Here is a 17296-nt window from a genome sequence, read left to right as displayed (position 1 = left end):
CAAATGGTGACCCCCCTAGTTGGTGCATCCATCATGCCCCAGGGACTTATCACATTGTCCTTGATAGAGGGATCAAGGCCCAGCTATTCCTCCAGTGTAGGTCTCAGGATGTGGAACTTCGTAGGCTTGCCCATACAGTTCAGGGTTTTGGTGGGTCGCTGCTGCATCTCAGATGCGGCTGACGATGCTGGACAGGCTGAGGGGGAGGGTGGGATGTGATTTGATGCTGCACCAACTCAATGGCCACCTCCTATATGTGGACCCACGGCAGGAGGTTAGCAGAGTCACATGGGACTTCCAGCTCTGTTCCCAAAGCCGCACCCATCAAAGCTCTGCGTGGCCCATTCTGCCGTTACAAGCTGCAGAGCGCTCCTGGTTGGGCCTCAGTGCCTGCCATGGCAGCGCACCCTCCCCGATATGTGACGGGGTTTAAGAGACAGGGTGCAGGATTGTTGCAGCAGCCGCAGCCAGATCTCCTCAAGATGTGGTCATCTTCATGCACGTCTGGGCCTTACCCACACTGATTTTAGGCAAATCCATCTCTACAAGTCTTTGCATACATGAGCCTGTGACACAATCCATGGGTGGATGCACAGGAATGGCCATGAACCATTTGTGGAATGCTTCCTTGAACTTAAAGCAGAGTAATGCAAGGCAGAGTATTGTCTAGCATTACTTTTGGTTACAAATGAAAACAAATCACCATTTGAATTGGTTTGTGAAGATCAAACTGGATATTTATTCCGGTCAGTGTTAGAAAAGAGATGCAAACTCAATGCAAAATCTTTCTGGATCTGGGCTGCAGTGTCTCCATGTCCTGTCTGAGGATGCTGGTCTGCAAAGTTCAAAGTATAACCAAAGGCGCGGGAACCGTTTCCTGCTAGAGAAGAGAAACTGACTGTGGTGGTGAAATAAACTCATGCAGACGTTTTTTGCAGAAGAGTGACCAACTCTAACCACAGACCCGGGGTGTCACAGGTGGTGAGAGAGGAGGAGACATCCCTGCAGCAGAGGGCTGGAGGAGACTGTCTGGAGACAGGGCAAGAGCAGGCGCTCTCACTGCACTCAGGAAGGGATCATACTGTGGAAGTCTCAGGAGTGCTGTCTCTGCAGACAAGAGAGTGAGGACACAGGGCGGGATCTCCACACTGAACTCTTCTTCCAGCTCAAGTGTGAGCTCAGCTTGTGGTGTTTGACGCACAATGGTGATTTCACTGAAGAGCTGGAGGCCGGGTGGACGAGTTCATGGCGGCTGGGGCTGGATCCACACAGGTAAGGCAAGTGACAGTGAGACTCTATGACCGGTGCCTGCAGTTTCCACACACAGGAGATTCCCAGGGTCACACATTGCGTCATTTAGAGATAGAGGACACTGACTCCACATCATTACAAATTAATTGCTAAGTCGGTAGCTTCAGCATCTAAGATTGTGGAAAGCCATGTCTCCCATGAATGACGTAAGCATGACGTAGGCAGGGAGATAAAAGAGTATTTCTGAATTGTTCTTTAATGTATTCTTTCATTGTTTGTTTAATGCACTTAAAAGACCTTGAGAGGTCTTCCATAAACATAGGTTGTGAATTAAAGAGGTGACAGAGCAACACAGGGTGAGTGTTCCTACAGTTAGTGCACTACAGTTACAAAATGGGCACTATTTGTGTGCACTATTGGTCCTAATTGTGCACCATTCTAGTACCATTGTGATAAGGTGACCTAATGCCTCCTAATCTCCAGGGTGAGAGTTGTTTACTGCCCATGACCTCCATCCGGGGCCACGTGCCCTGGTATCTGGGAGACCTTCATCTCTTTGCATGACCTTCATGAGAACTTGATCCACAAGGAGATGAACTGGGAGAAGGTGAAGAGTAGGGAGCCTGATGTGTGGACAGATCCCATCTCCAGAGGGTTCCTACCTTGAGGAGTGACTTCTGGGAGGGAGGTGAGGAGAAAGGAGCCGGGTGTGTGCAAACGCTTCCCCAGAGCGTTCCTAAATTGAAGAGTCTCCCCTGGAGGGAGACGCAGAGAACCTGGTGTGTGCAGAGCCCCTTCTCAGGGACCAACTGAACTGGAAAAAAAAGAATTGCGAGTGCATCAGCTCAGATACCACAGAATACTAGTCAAAGAACGAAGTGATAATCACATCAGCGATACATCGGAGTCCGGACAAAGTGAAAACATAGCAGCACACACCGAGGAGGACATAGAGCCACAAGTACTAAAAGGGCCAACAACAAGCACACAGACTAGTGATCCAACTAAGAGTGACTCTGATTCAAGCTCAAAAAAAGGCAATACAGGAAAGCAACAAAGAAGAGCCCAATCTGAGGAGACACTGTCCCCTGGGAAGAAGAAATAAGCTGGGAGTTTGACAACGCAACTGTTTGTAAACAAGGTCACATACCCAAAGCAGATTAAACAAAAGAAATAATAAACAAGAGAGAAGGAATCAACCCACAACAGAGCAGGGACGCGAAGATTAAGGATGAGGCCCTGTTAGGATGGATTGGGAAAAGCCCAAGGTAAAAGAGAAAACTATGAGCCAGGGACGAGTAAAGACGCAGAAACATGCCTTCAAGAAAAGGACTGTAAGACTACTTCAACCAGCGTCCTAAGATCTCATCTCCCAGATCTACAACAAGGGGCGTAAAGCTATATGACATTCTTAGATTCAACATTCACAACATGGAGAATGTAACTCCTTTAGAAATCAAACAAGGGAACTGGCCATGGGTAGCCATCCGGGAAACCAATGTGGAATCCCAAGAAGAGGACTTCGCAGCAAGAGACTAGAAGAATGACCAGAGCAACAGGTCATCGCTGCTCACCTCAGCAAAAGATGTTAAAAAGCTTACTAAACTCAATGACGTTAATCATGGAACACAAATATCTATTGCGTTGGGAAAAGACCAAGAAATCAAGGATAGCACCAACATCCAGGAGTATGGACAACTACCACAACAAATATAACTAACACCAGAGTATGAGTCCCAGGGGCGGCACGACATCCTGAACAAGGGTAACACATTAACATTTCTAGCAACCGTCGCTGAACTAAAATATTTCAACACAACCCGCCTACTGACTGGAATTTTGCCAGAAAGGAAATGGAAACACAAATGAACAAACACTCAGAACATGGCAAACAGCGGAGGTTGCCCAACTTATAATGAGTCAAAACCTACAATTTGACACATGGGGCATAAGGCTTTCCAGACCAGTAAAGCCACGCTATCCCGGCCCATCTGGCACAAAATCCACAAATAAGGTAAAAGCAGGGTATAGCCTGCCAACACATAAACAGGCTTACTCAGTCCTTCGGCACGCTAAAGGAAATACCCAACTGACAACAAGACGCAACGAGGTTATCACAGAAAAAAGGGCAACCGCAGAGCCCAATATTCCTTTATTTTGTAATTATAAATGAATCAAATGGAAGAGAAGGTTTTGGAAAGTATACATCATGAACTCATGCATTTCAAGGTGCTCTCATGTGTGATGAAGAAGAAAAAGGAGGCAAAGTTAAATAAAACAGTTGCCTAGGATCACACAGTTTGGTCAAGTGGGGAAGCCAAGATTGATCCCAGGTTTAGTTTGGGGGAGCAATTTTTTATGCTTTGACTATTTTTTATGATTTATTGTACTTCATGCCTGTGACTTGTTATGGTGTGCAAATCAGTGAGTTTATGTGCTTTTCCCTATTCAACTTTACTCTATTCCACGTCTCAGTGTGTGCTCAGAAGCATAGTTGTGTGTAGATGTACGAGACTGAAATGCTAAATCTTAATTGTCATACTGGAAATGCATTACATGCATTTACAAAAATACCCTGTCTATGATGTTGTGGTTTGTTTTGCCATATGTGTGTGTTGCCATATCACATGTATCCAGGTGTCTACTCCCTGTGCCCCCCCCCCCTTTTTTTGATGTAACTTTTGTTTTTGCTTTCGTTTACGTAATTTTTACTACCCTTCACCCAATGCTGGTCCATTATTTAATCAAATTACAAAGCTTCCTCAATGGAATTCCCTTTCTTCTTCCTGTTTCCCAGACCCCCTTATTCAAACAATAAGCCTCCCTGGACCTAGTTCTCACAATGACCCAATCTTCCTGTTGATCTTACATCTGCTGTTCCATATGTTGAAGCTATGAATCTTTAAGGGGCATATTACCAAGGGCCTTATCACTGCTTTAGCGGCACTTTTTGCAGCTAAAGCAGCAATTTTTCTATTGCCCTATCATCAAGCTGTCGCTAACAGCAGTTAGCGACAGCTTTCTGACGAAAGCGACCAGTTTGGGTGCCGCTTTGGATGTCTGCGATATTTATTGCTAATGACATGCAAAGTAGGCGTTCCTGACTAACAGACCTGATAAACAGCCGCTAACTGGCCTCTCGCCTATTAGCAAGGATGCCCTGGCCCCGGTTAACAACGTAAAAAGTTGCGCTAACTGGGGTCATCACTGTTTTTTTAACACCTGCTATTTTCATTATTAATACCTAACATGGGCGGTGGATTATGCTGATACGACCACAGGGTCGTATCAGTAAGGTTTTTCCCCTTCACCCATGCAACATCACTTGTTTGGTCGCGATGTTGGCCCTTCCCTCCCACTTTAGCTGGAACATATATCACCATAGCGCTAATTGTTGTTAATACAGGGTTAGCGCGGCAATATATTGCAGCAATGTCTGGCGATGAAAATTATTGCAGAGCGCTCATCGCGTTCTGCAATATTTTTTGCAGTTTCTTGCTAATATGGCCCTAAGTTTCCTAAAAACTATAAAAGTCTGGTTGCCTGTCCAGCCTATGTCTAGGACACCCAGATTAATTTCCCCAAACATGTGAAGACTAGATTAAGAACAGTAAATTCCCTGTTCGTGAATATTTTGCCATATTTCGGTGCCTCCCTTCTGCTAGTTCAGGGATACTCCAAGTACGCCCCAAGGGACGCTTGCGGTCCTTCAGATCTTTATGGGGGGGCCCTAGTGACTAGTAGCACAGGGTAACTGTGTGCTTGACAAAGCAATAACATTCAGAAAACTGTTGAACGGGCAAGCATTTACTTACACCTGAACTAAAGTAATGGAAAAGAAGCAAAGACGGTGTCCTGCACCACTCATCTTTAGGATCTAGTACACATATGAAAAACGACGTTCAAAATGATTGAGACAGTCTATATCTTCAAAATTATTGTTGGTATCAAAACGGCTACTGACCGGGAGCCTAGACCTATGCTGCATATGACTTCAATGACTCCCCTCCAAGCAATTATTCCAAGTGACCTTGAATGGTTTGTGAAAGTGCCCTAATGGTCTGATATTAATTCCCTGGGTCATAGTAGACTGTTTGCCCCCCTCCCGAGAACGGACTGCACCAGATACGGGGATCTAAAAGTTAAAAGCACACAATCCCCTGCCAGCTGCTTGTTTGTGTTGCCGACCCGGCCAATTCTTCCCGTTATTTTAAATTCAGCGAAGAGAATGTCTGGCAGATGCCGCAACTTGTTTCTCAGTGTTGTCCAGTGCTCGGGGGCACGAGGGGGTAGTGGAGGGACATTTGTCAACACTATGGTGTAAGGGGTTGCCTCTGGCGGGAGATACAAGGTCTCATTTAGGTTCATATTGTGTCTTAAGTTCGCCCTTCGAAGGTTCGATAGATTAAAGTCCCTCCCATCGTTACCCAGCGTGGGCATCCCTGTAGCAGCTAATGGTGCATTAGGGGTATTCACTGCTGGTGCATGGGTAGCGCCTGAGCCTGCTGTCCAGCGCCCTCTATCTTCTGCTAATGGGAGTGCCACAGATTGTAAAACTGGCCCCGGAGGGGCTGTTCCACCGGGGAGTCTACCCTGAGTACTGATGGAATGCGCTTGACCGCTGTCGTGCATAATAACAGTGTGATTTGCCTCCGACCTCACTCCCCGATTCAACATCATGTCAAGGCTTCTACCCAAAAGTAGCTCCTGATGAACCGGGCCATTATTTACAGGTCGCCCCTCCAAATGATTACGTCTATCTTCAATTTTTGATAATTTCTTTAAGAAGGGACGATTAATACAGATACAATAGTTTCTAGTCTTTTCCAGAAATCTTCCTCCTTTGTACCCGTAGGTGATCTTTAAAAAAAAAATACATTATTTATACTTTTCCTCAGGAAAAGCAATATTTACATTAAGCGAGAGAATCACAAATGTCAAAAACAGTTAACCAAAAATAAATATGCTACAATACACACCATAAATTGTATAATTCCATGAGCGGTTCCTAAACTTGAGCGCCCCTTTCCTTCGCTCTTCGGCCTTTGCATTTAGATAGACTCCTGAAGAAGGCTCGCACACCAATCCTCGTATGTCGGGGGATCCATGTCCTTGCATTTTGATGCGATCAGAATACGCACTATTGAGGTTACCATGAAACAAAAGCCTGTGTGCGTTGGGTCCAACTGTAGAGACTCCTCACACCCTAATAACATCAAGGTCGTAGGAAGAGGCACCACCCGAGATAAAGGTTTAAGCAGAAACATGTCAATCCCCTGTTTTAGTTCATTCAGTTTGACACATTCAGAAGCACATGAATCCTGTCTCAGGCCGCTGTGTACACCTGGGACAGGAGTCGTTTGCCCTTTTCACCCAAGCACATAACTTTGCCGGTGTAAAATGTAAACTGAAAGCTGTTTTGAAATGTTGGGCTTTAAAATTGGCAGATAAAAAAACCTTCTTGGACAATGCGAATGATCTGCTTAAATCTACGACTGGGGCCTTATTTATGAAGGCCTTGCGCCGCCGGTGCGTCACTTTTAAAATGGGAAAAAGTGACGCACCGGTGGCGCAAGGCCTTCATAAATGAGGCCCCTGGATTCTAAAGCTGACGCTCGGTTAATTCAATGTCATAAATAAAGGCAGACTCGGCCCTCAAAAGAAAGCCAGGGCTCCGGTTGTCACTGCTCGGCTCTACTGGATCGTGAGGGCTCCCCTTAACCCTGCTCTCTGATAAAGCCTTACTGCTCCACCACCCTACCACAAATAGAGAGTAAGGTGCTATCTACTTTTACCTCCGCCTACCTTTGGGGTTCCACTGGACTCTGTGCACACTATACCTCACTCTGATATAGTATTTACAGAGCCAGCTTCCTACGTCCTAGAGCTGCAGACACACATTGAATGAAGAGAAAGAAAGGCTCTGGGACACGTCATTCAATTCAGTGCTTGACTGTCATGGAAGATGGTTAACAACACATGGCTTTACAGTATAATGAATGCTATTGACTTCAATGGTGGGTTATAACATGTATTGCATGCTGGTACTATTCACATTGACTTCAGGGCTGGAAAAATAGAGAAAAATAACATGATTTTTTGATGGCACCCTTATTGGTAATGCCGCCACCTTATATTATGATAATGCATCCAGTATAGATTGGGGTTATTGTGGGTATAGTTTCCAGGATGTGATCTCACTGTATCACCAAAGGTATGTCCACCCACCTGACTATACATATTTGCACTTTAATGGGTTCTGTTTTATACTGTCTGCACCATAAACGTACTTTTAATTTTGATAAGAAAAGCTCTTGGCTGGAAATGCTTCATTAAGTGTTGTTGAGAATACTAGGTACAAAAGGGGGTGATGATGGACGGAGCATCTGAATCAATCAAACACTCCAGTCCAGCCCGAACTGCCAAGCCATGTCTTCTCTGGACCGGAAACAAGCTTCCGAGGACCGGTTTCTGGCATTCCAGCCATCTACAGCCCGGCTTGCTTGAATCCAGTAGCAAAGTGAGCAAGGGACTCACGTCTGAGCATACCCTGCCACACTTATGGCGGCCAAAAGCGGTACAAAAAGGGGGTGGTGATGGACGGAGCATCCGAATCAATCAAACACCCACACCCAGTCAAAAGATCTGGGTTTAATCCATCACCGTTCTTTAGCCCACTTTGCCACCCCAGTTCAGACATGGCTATATGCAAATCAGTCTGACCCTGTGCCTCATGGGAACAGTCCAGACCGAACTGCCAAGCCATGTCTTCCCTGGACCGGAAACAAGCTTCCGAGGACCGGTTTCTGGCATTCCAGCCGTCTACAGCCCGGCTTGCTTGAATCCAGTAGCAAAGTGAGCAAGGGACACACGTCTGATTTTACCCTGCCACACTTATGGCGGCCAAAAGCAGTACAAAAGGGGGTGGTGATGGACGGAGCATCTGAATCAATCAAACACTCACACCCAGTCAAAAGATCTGGGTTTAATCCATCAACGTTCTTTAGCACACTCTGCCACCCCAGTTCAGACATGGCTATATGCAAATCAGTCTGACCCTGTACCTCATGGGAACAGTCCAGCCCGAACTGCCAAGCCAGGTGGGGCAGAGCACACATCCAGGGATGAGGACGTGGATGTGCCTGTGATCAGAAGGACTCAGTAGCATTCATTTTCGCCTCCTGACCTGTATCTGCTTGGTCCCGCATATGGCCTAATGACCTTCCACTGACCCCCGATTCACTCAGATGCACTCACCTTGGACAACGACATGGACTGCCACATCCTGTTTGATGACCAATGACACGGCGACCAGACTGCGGACTGTACCCTTCCTCGTCCGCAGTACTTGTCATCCCCGCATGAGCTCTGGCTGGCCCGCCACCGGCCCATATTGTGTAGTGTGTTCGGCATTGCCCTGTACCGCTCCAGCTGTAGAACTGCCTGGATGTGCAATAAACATCCAGTGACGCACTGCTGTGTCATGTCTTTCATCATTCATGTATGCATGTGTGAATGAATGTTGGAACAGTGAATTCCCTTGCGCCAATGATGCTCATCCTGTGGGATGCCAGTCACAGGGTGCTACATAGCAATTTGTGTTACGGTCCAGTGGACACCACAACAGGGACACACGCATCTGCCACTTCCTTGTCCGGACATGGACTGAACCACGCCCAGTGCCCACAAGGCATTTTTGCAAGCCCTACACTGTTCGAGCATACGGCAGGCCAGACCACTCTGCTAGTGCTCCGAGGGGGCGGGGGGGGCCTCATTGCTACCAGTTGCAGGCGTACTCGCTGGTGGTGTGCAGGTCACTGTTCTAGTTGTCAAAATGTCCCAGCCACTCCCTGAGGGCAGGTTTGCATGCACACCACACCCATTCTCCACAGGCATCACAGGCCATGTGACCCCGCAAATATAAGGGCCGACAACGTCACATACCCCACTGTCAGTGGTGACTGGATGACGGACCCAAGGCCTTGAGGCGAGCACGGGCCTACCACCATGTGGCGCTGACTGGGGTTGAACAGGGTTTGTGGCACACAGTGCATTTTGGCTGGCCCAGGCACCCCATCACGGGACTCTGACTATGGTTGAACAGGGTTTGTTGCACACAGTGCATTGCGGCCGGCACAGGCACCCGCTACGCGACGGTGACTTTGGGTGCACTGAGTCATTGGCACCTTAAGCTGCTGAGTGGATGTGCAGCCTGCGATGATGCCCCGTCCGGGCAGTCCAGGATTTGTGTGCCTTGCTCGACCGCAGTGTAATCCCAGTCAGCGGGCAGTGTGGGCGTACCGCCACGTGGCCTCGCTTTCAAGATCACAATTAGTGGAACCCATTAGGCTGAGCAGCTGTGCAGGCTGTGATGGTGCCGGGTGCCCTGGTATGTCCTATGCCATGGAGTTATCAAGACCCAGCACCAGACGTGAGACCTAGTGGCCTGCGCGTTATGGCTGCATGGTGTGGAGGGTTCCATGTCCGTGGGCCCTGGGCTTGTGACTTGCAGTGGCATGTCGTGGGACCTCCTGTCTAGAAGCCAGTGGCGGAAGGTGAGCAGTGAGGCCCGGGTGTGCATGGACGGGCATACTCCGATGGACGGCGGTGGGGCTGGAGTGCCTCTGCCTGGGTGTGCATGGGTGGGCGGGCGATGTTGTCTTGTGCAAGTGTGTGTACTGTGCCAGTCATGTATCTGGACTCTGTTTCAGATGACGGCTCTGACTGTGATGTGTGACATGGTGTACTGCTATACGTACCGGCAAGTGCTTGGAGACTTACCGGTGGCAGCAGGTGAGCAGTGTGGCCTGGGTACGCAGGGGCAACACTCTCTCTCTCTCTATTTCTCTCTCTCTCTCTCTTCTTCTCTCTCTCTCTCTCTCTCTCTCTCTCTCTATCCCTCTCTTCTTCTCTCCCTCTCTCCCCCTCTCTTCTTCTCTCTTTCTCCTTCACTCTCTCTCAGTTCTTTGATGTGCGCAGGACACACCTTCTCATTATGTTTATTGTCTTGCAGGCTGTGACTTACGGATTGTTCCGAAGGGAGCCCGCCACGTGTCTTCATTTCAATTCAGTGTTCATTTCAAAAAAGTTTTAATAACGTTTCATTGGTTGCTTCAAAAGTGAATGTGTGATGCTCATTTCTGTGACGGCACATGCATGTCACCAGTTGTGATTGTGTGACATCAGGTGGATTATTTCGTACATGTTTAGGTGTAGCTGATGTGGCATGTCTTTGGTCCGGGGGTGCCAGGGAGGAGTGGTCCTGCGTATGGTGTTGGAGGGTGTTGTGGCCCTCTTGGGTGTCCGTGCTGCATGTTCAGTTGCTCCATGGCATCTGTTTGTCTTCAGGTGTGGCTTTGGGCTGTGCTCCCTTTTGTGGTGCAGGCTATGATCCGACTTTACAACAGGTCAGAGCAGGTGTTAATTTTCTGCTGCTAACGCTCCTTAGTGCGTGTTTTGTGTTCTTATTGCCGATCTGGCTTTTCATTGAGAACGTTGAGGTGTTATATTGTTGTGGCTTTTTGCACGGGAATACCTACTCTGCATCTCATCAGGGGTAGTTGCGGGAGACCTCTGTGGCGATGTTTTTTGCAGCTGCTATTGCAGGTAAACTGGTGCTGTGAATGGGTAGGTAAATTTATAGCGTTTTAGCTGCGATAAAGTGCAGTTAATTCAACGATAGCTCCTTGTGAATATGCCCCTAAATGCGGTCCTAATCCAGTTTAGGAAGAACCGGTATACCTGCCCTATTGAACTCACTTTTACTTTCCCATAGTCAACAGATTTTTGAAACTCTTGACCAGCACTTGGTATACAACGGTTACCACGCATTTTTTACAACGCGGTACCGGTACCACGCTACTTTTACCACGCAGGTCGTTACAACGAAATGCGCTGGGGGGTGCTCCAGGATAGTAAATACTTTAATTTACTATCCAACTCCTTTCCCTAGAGTCCACGGGGACTGGAGTTGGAATAGTAAATTAAATAATTTACTCTCCAGCGCCCCTCCACGCAAGTCGTTGTAATGACTTGCGTGGTAAAAGTAGCGTGGTAACGGTACGTGTTGTAAAAGTATGCGTGGTACCGTCATACATCCCCAGCACTTAGGTTATAACTTCACCACATATTTTGTAAGTTTAGGAGAAAAACCCTCTGTCTCTGGTTCCTCTGTCCGCCGGTCCTTGATGGCCTCCCTCATTCCTTTTCAGTGATCAGCACCTGGGTACCCTCATGGGTGACAAGTAGCGCTCTAGAAATCTACTGATTGATTAATTGATCGATCTCTGAAACGCCCCCATATCTCTTGGCCAACCTTCATGTGAGCCATGCCTTGCTATGATCTCTCAGAAGTGTAGAGGGCCTGGTGGGAGTGGAGGACCCCCCCCCCTTGTTCTCTTGTGTGGGTTTTATTTCTCACCTTTGTGTCTTGAAAGTGTGTTTTGCCATCTCCCTCATCATCAGTTGTGCTGCTGAGAACAGTCCTTCCTTCTCCTCCTCTTGTGTGATGCTCTTTTCATTGCAAGGTCCTAAATTTCAGAATTCACTTCCTTTTCACATACAAAGCTCCAGCGAGCAGTGGGTGTCCTTCCTTCCTTCTTTTGGATGTTTCTGCTCCGATTCTCACAGGAGGAGATTGAAAGTATTTGGAATGAACTCTACAACCAATGAGAATCCATGGATCAATAACATTTAGTGATAAACAATTCTCTGCTGAAGACAGGATAATGTCAGGCTTACTCAAGCTAGCTTCAGAACCACGTTCATCAAAAGGGGTTGAACCCACAATAGGATAGACATTTTTCCCATCCAATGGGCAAGCAGCCTGCATGACATGCATGTCCCTCCACCAATGGGATGTGCAAGCTGTGGTTGGCAGAGAGATGAGTGGCTGTTCGATGCTCTTCAGATTTCCTTAAGTAACTGAGCTTGGATGGTCACGAAAGGTCACACAAGGACAACGCAAAGTCAACAGTAAGATGTACAAAAAGCGGGGTAACGCCAGTTGCTTTCTCGCTATCAGCTCCTGATCGGCGCCGCGCTCGGCCCGCAGGCCACGCCCCCCGCCCTGATTACTTAAGAGACGCTGATCCACGAGCGCTACCTTCCTGATGCACCACTCCTGAGGCGGAAGCTGGGAGTTAGGCTCTCTTGTTTTAAATATTGTTGTCACTGTTCATACTGTGTTTTATCTAACACCTACCTTGAAGAAACTGCAAAAAGCGGGGTAACGCCAGTTGCTTTCTCGCTATCAGCTCCTGATCGGCGCCGCGCTCGGCCCACAGGCCACGCCCCCTTGGAGGCCACGCCCCCCGCCCTGATTACTTAAGAGACGCTGATCCACGAGCGCTACCTTCCTGATGCACCACTCCTGAGGCGGAAGCCGGGAGTTAGGCTCTCTTGTTTTAAATATTGTTGTCACTGTTCATACTGTGTTTTATCTAACACCTACCTTGAAGAAACTGCAAAAAGCGGGGTAACGCCAGTTGCTTTCTCGCTATCAGCTCCTGATCGGCGCCGCGCTCGGCCCGCAGGCCACGCCCCCTTGGAGGCCACGCCCCCCGCCCTGATTACTTAAGAGACGCTGATCCACGAGCGCTACCTTCCTGATGCACCACTCCTGAGGCGGAAGCCGGGAGTTAGGCTCTCTTGTTTTAAATATTGTTGTCACTGTTCATACTGTGTTTTATCTAACACCTACCTTGAAGAAACTGCAAAAAGCGGGGTAACGCCAGTTGCTTTCTCGCTATCAGCTCCTGATCGGCGCCGCGCTCGGCCCGCAGGCCACGCCCCCTTGGAGGCCACGCCCCCCGCCCTGATTACTTAAGAGACGCTGATCCACGAGCGCTACCTTCCTGATGCACCACTCCTGAGGCGGAAGCCGGGAGTTAGGCTCTCTTGTTTTAAATATTGTTGTCACTGTTCATACTGTGTTTTATCTAACACCTACTTTGAAGAAACTGCAAAAAGCGGGGTAACGCCAGTTGCTTTCTCGCTATGAGCTCCTGATCGGCGCCGCGCTCGGCCCGCAGGCCACGCCCCCTTGGAGGCCACGCCCCCCGCCCTGACTTACACGTGTATATATCATGTGCTTCCCCAGGAAGCGCAGCGGACGAGCGCAGCGGGCGCGACGATTGCGCGCCGAAGGCGCGCATAAGGCAAGCTTGTCTGCGCTCGTCCGCGCCGAGACCGGGCACAGGGCCACCCCCCCTGATCCATCACTCTCCCACCCCAGCAACAATTCTTCACCAATAACGTATACTTCGGACCAACTGCTCAGCATCAAGCAAACAAGTAGGTTGTCCCACTCCATACCTAAATTCTACTACAACAATCCCAGGATCGGACCTCTTAAGTGTCCTACCTGTACTGAGACGCCATCTACCCCTCATCCTACACCTCCGCCACTAGTGTCAGCAGCTCTTATAAATGTAAGATCACTGCCGAAACACAAATTTGAAATCGCAGATTTCATAGAATCGCAACATTTAGATATTTTATTCATCACCGAGACGTGGGGAGACGAAGCCTCTGGCCCGGACTTCAGAGACGCCACGCCTAACAATTACTGCGTGTGTAAGTTAGACAGACCGATAAGGAAGGGTGGAGGAGTCGCGATCATTTACAAAAATCACCTCACGATAACTACAGCAGACACAACATACCCTGAATGCGAGGCCCTTCTCTTCTCAATAGGCTTATCCAGTAAAGCCACTTTCAAAGGTATGTTGATATACCGTCCCCCAGGATCCAGAGCCAATTTCCTAGCACGCTTGGATCATATAATCGAGACATCAATTGGATCACCGCAGTTTACCATCTTAGGAGATCTAAACTTTCATCTCGAAGTTTTAGATGACCCAGACACCATAACGCTCCTGGGAGATTTAGAGACAGCCGGACTCACACAAATTGTTAAAAAACCCACGCACAAAGCAGGACATACGTTGGATGGATTATTCACCAACCACCCTGAAATCTCCATCACCGAGGTCTTCCCTTTAATCTGGACAGACCACTCAGCAATATGCTTCTCTATTCCCACTAAACCCACTTCCCCGTGCTTGCCTCTTCCCCTTCCCACCAAATTCAGAGACTGGAAAAATCTAAATCTTGAACGTCTCACTCAGATGATACAGGACAGCCCACTACCTAATGAGCATGATCCCATAGCAGCATCAGATACTTACATGGACAATCTGATCGAAGCCTGCGATAAATTAGCACCTTTCAAATCATCCCATCGGAGTAGAAAACTTCCTTCAGCCCCTTGGTTCTCTGAATCACTCAGACTCCAGCGCCAGCACTGCAGAAACCTCGAACGGCAGTGGCGCCGTAACTTTAATACGGCTGATAAGATCACTTACGAAAGCGCTCTCTCTAACTATAAAAAAATCATTAAAACAGAGAAAACCACGTATTACACAAACCAAATTAATCAGGCTAAAAACTCCTCAGGGAAACTATTCCAAGTAGTAACTTACCTGTCTAGCCCACCTGCCCCCCAGTCAGAGGGATCCCAAGCCCTCTCTGATTCATTGGCAAAATTCTTTGAGGACAAGGTCAGAGCCATTTTTAATACGTTTACACCTGACGTAGTGCACTCTCCCCCTCAATCGATCGCCGATACTGGCCCCACATTCGCAGCTTTTGAACCTACCACCTGCGAATTCACTCTTCCCCTGATCGCTCGAACCAAATCTGGTTCACCTTTGGACCCTTGCCCTCCAAGTATCCTTAACCTCATCCCTGAAGTCATTGCCCCACCACTAACCATCATATGCAATGCAATGTTTGCATCAGGTGTCTACCCCTCAGTATGGAAAAAAGCAATAATCAAGCCCCTACTCAAAAAGCCCAGCCTAGACCCTCTCCTGCCTGCCAGCTACAGGCCCATTGCCTGCCTCCCATTCCCTGCAAAAATCTTTGAAAAGATTATGAATACCCAGCTGTCACAATATATTCATCATAACAATCTACTAGATGACACCCAATTTGGGTTTCGACAAGGCCACGGAACGGAGACGGCTTTACTAAAAGCTGCAGATGAGATTAGGGCTACGATGGATAACGGAGGAGCCGCAGTACTGATACTCCTCGATCTATCCGCGGCCTTTGACACGGTCGACCATGCCACCTTGATCGACCGTGTTGAGGCCATAGGAATCACAGACAAAGCCAAAAACCTCCTGGCTTCATTTCTGGCAAACCGTCCGCAAACTGTAAGGCTAGGCAATTTTACATCCCAGACTTTCTCCCTGCCATGTGGAGTACCGCAGGGATCCTCGCTAAGTCCGACACTATTCAACATCTATGTGTCGGACCTGGCGAGGGTCATAAAATCCTGCGGAATCTCCCTGACTACTTATGCTGACGACACCCAATTGGTGCTGTCAATACACAATGATGGAATCTCGGTGGCAGCCAACTTCCAAATGGGAATGATGGCAATAAGCTCCTGGATGTCATCCAACTGTCTTAAACTCAATTCTGATAAGACAGAAGTGATGACATTCGGGAGGCTTCAACCTACCTGGTCCCCACAATGGTGGCCCCACCAGATGGGACAACCCCCAGAACCTGTAACGAAGGTACGCAACCTGGGCGTTATCTTCGATAACAAGCTGTCATTTCAGCAACATGCTAATGCAGTGGTTTCCTCTTCCTTCTACACACTAAAAAGGATAAAAAAACGAATCCCATACCTTCCTCCTCATGCAGGCAAAACCCTGGTCAGTACTTTGGTATTCTCCAAAACTGACTACTGCAACGCACTGTTTCTCAATGCACAACAAAAGGTCCTCAATAAACTGCAAACAGTGCAGAATGCAGCAGCCAGGACACTGCTATCCATCCCTAGGTTTGCATCGGTCTCCCCCTACATCCGACAGCTGCACTGGCTACCGGTGAGGAGCCGTATCAAATTTAAAGCACTATGCATAGCATACAAGGCTATCCATGATCACGGACCCCTATTTTTAAGAAGAGCCTTCCGACCGCTTGAACACACAAGAACCTTGCGGTCATTCTCAGCACATCTACTCATGGTCCCCCGTACAAGAAGGGCCAACTGGGGCGACAAACGCTTCTCAGTGACAACAGCCATTTTGTGGAACACACTCCCTCTACACATCAAGTGTGCTCCGACCCTTCTGAATTTCAGAAAGAAACTAAAGACCTGGTTGTTCCCTGCCTAAACCTCCATACCCCTCCCCCCCCATGAGAGTTCTGCATCTACAGCGCCGAGACACCCAAGGGTATTTGCGCGCTTTAAAAATTGCCAAATAAATAAATAAATAAATAAATACAAAGCCACGTCAGGGTCGATATGCGCCATCTTGTGTGGTTTTGGGAAGAAATGTAACTCCGTGTAGTTGCATGAGCGGCATCGCGCTACATTTCTATATGGAAGGCATTCCAGGGTGGAGCGTGGGCGTTGCGATGTGGCCACCCATGGGCGTTGCGATGTGGCCACCCATGGGCGTTGCGATGCGGCCACCCATGGGCGTTGCGATGCGGCCACCCATGGGCGTTGCGATGTGGCCACCCATGGGCGTTGCGATGCGGCCACCCATGGGTGTTGCGATGCGGCCACCCATGGATGTTGGCGCACTCCCAGATTTACAAAGACATCTAAACCTGGGACTGCGTGAAGTGATGACGCTTTCCCAAGTAAGGCGTATTGAGGAGAAATATGTTCATTTCTCCTCATTATATTCTCTTTCCACATGAGCGGCGCTCAGCAGCGCACATAGAAAGAGGAAAACGTCTGAAAGGATTATTTATGTGCAGGAGGTGTCCCTGTTGCAAACAAACAATCCTGTCTGTAATACAGGCCCCCTTGCACTATTGTGCACCTTGGTGCCTGTGTTGGCACTAGACAGCACACTGTGCACCAGTGCAAGGGGAGAGCTGGAATGATCCATATCTTTGTAAATAGTGTGTATTTCTGCTCCCTCCCTTTCATGCAGCGCAGAACCTTTGCTTGGGGCGCTGCAGTGCGTGAAAGTTTAGTAAATGTGCCCTACGTGAGGTGAGACCCTAC

At 48.4% G+C, this 17296-nt stretch overlaps 1 protein-coding gene across 2 annotated transcripts in view; it reads left to right on the top strand.

Annotated features, from left to right (window-relative positions):
* Positions 1–1009: 1009 nt before the first annotated feature.
* LOC147706621 (cell adhesion molecule CEACAM8-like) overlaps positions 1010–17296 on the top strand; it is a 129068-nt gene continuing 112781 nt past the window's right edge. The window contains exon 1 of one of the 2 annotated variants that reach the window (XM_086933112.1): positions 1010–1272. In XM_086933112.1, the coding sequence (XP_086789238.1) occupies positions 1203–1272 (70 nt within the window). In that variant the 5' untranslated portion in view covers positions 1010–1202. The remainder of the gene's footprint in view (positions 1273–17296) is intronic. The other variant, XM_086933111.1, reaches the window with a different exon arrangement.

This window comes from Lissotriton vulgaris, chromosome 7, assembly GCF_964263255.1.
Source record: "Lissotriton vulgaris chromosome 7, aLisVul1.2, whole genome shotgun sequence".
Taxonomy (NCBI): domain Eukaryota; kingdom Metazoa; phylum Chordata; class Amphibia; order Caudata; family Salamandridae; genus Lissotriton; species Lissotriton vulgaris.
Note: the sequence above shows the minus strand (reverse complement) of the source record. Positions and strands in the feature narration are given on the sequence as shown.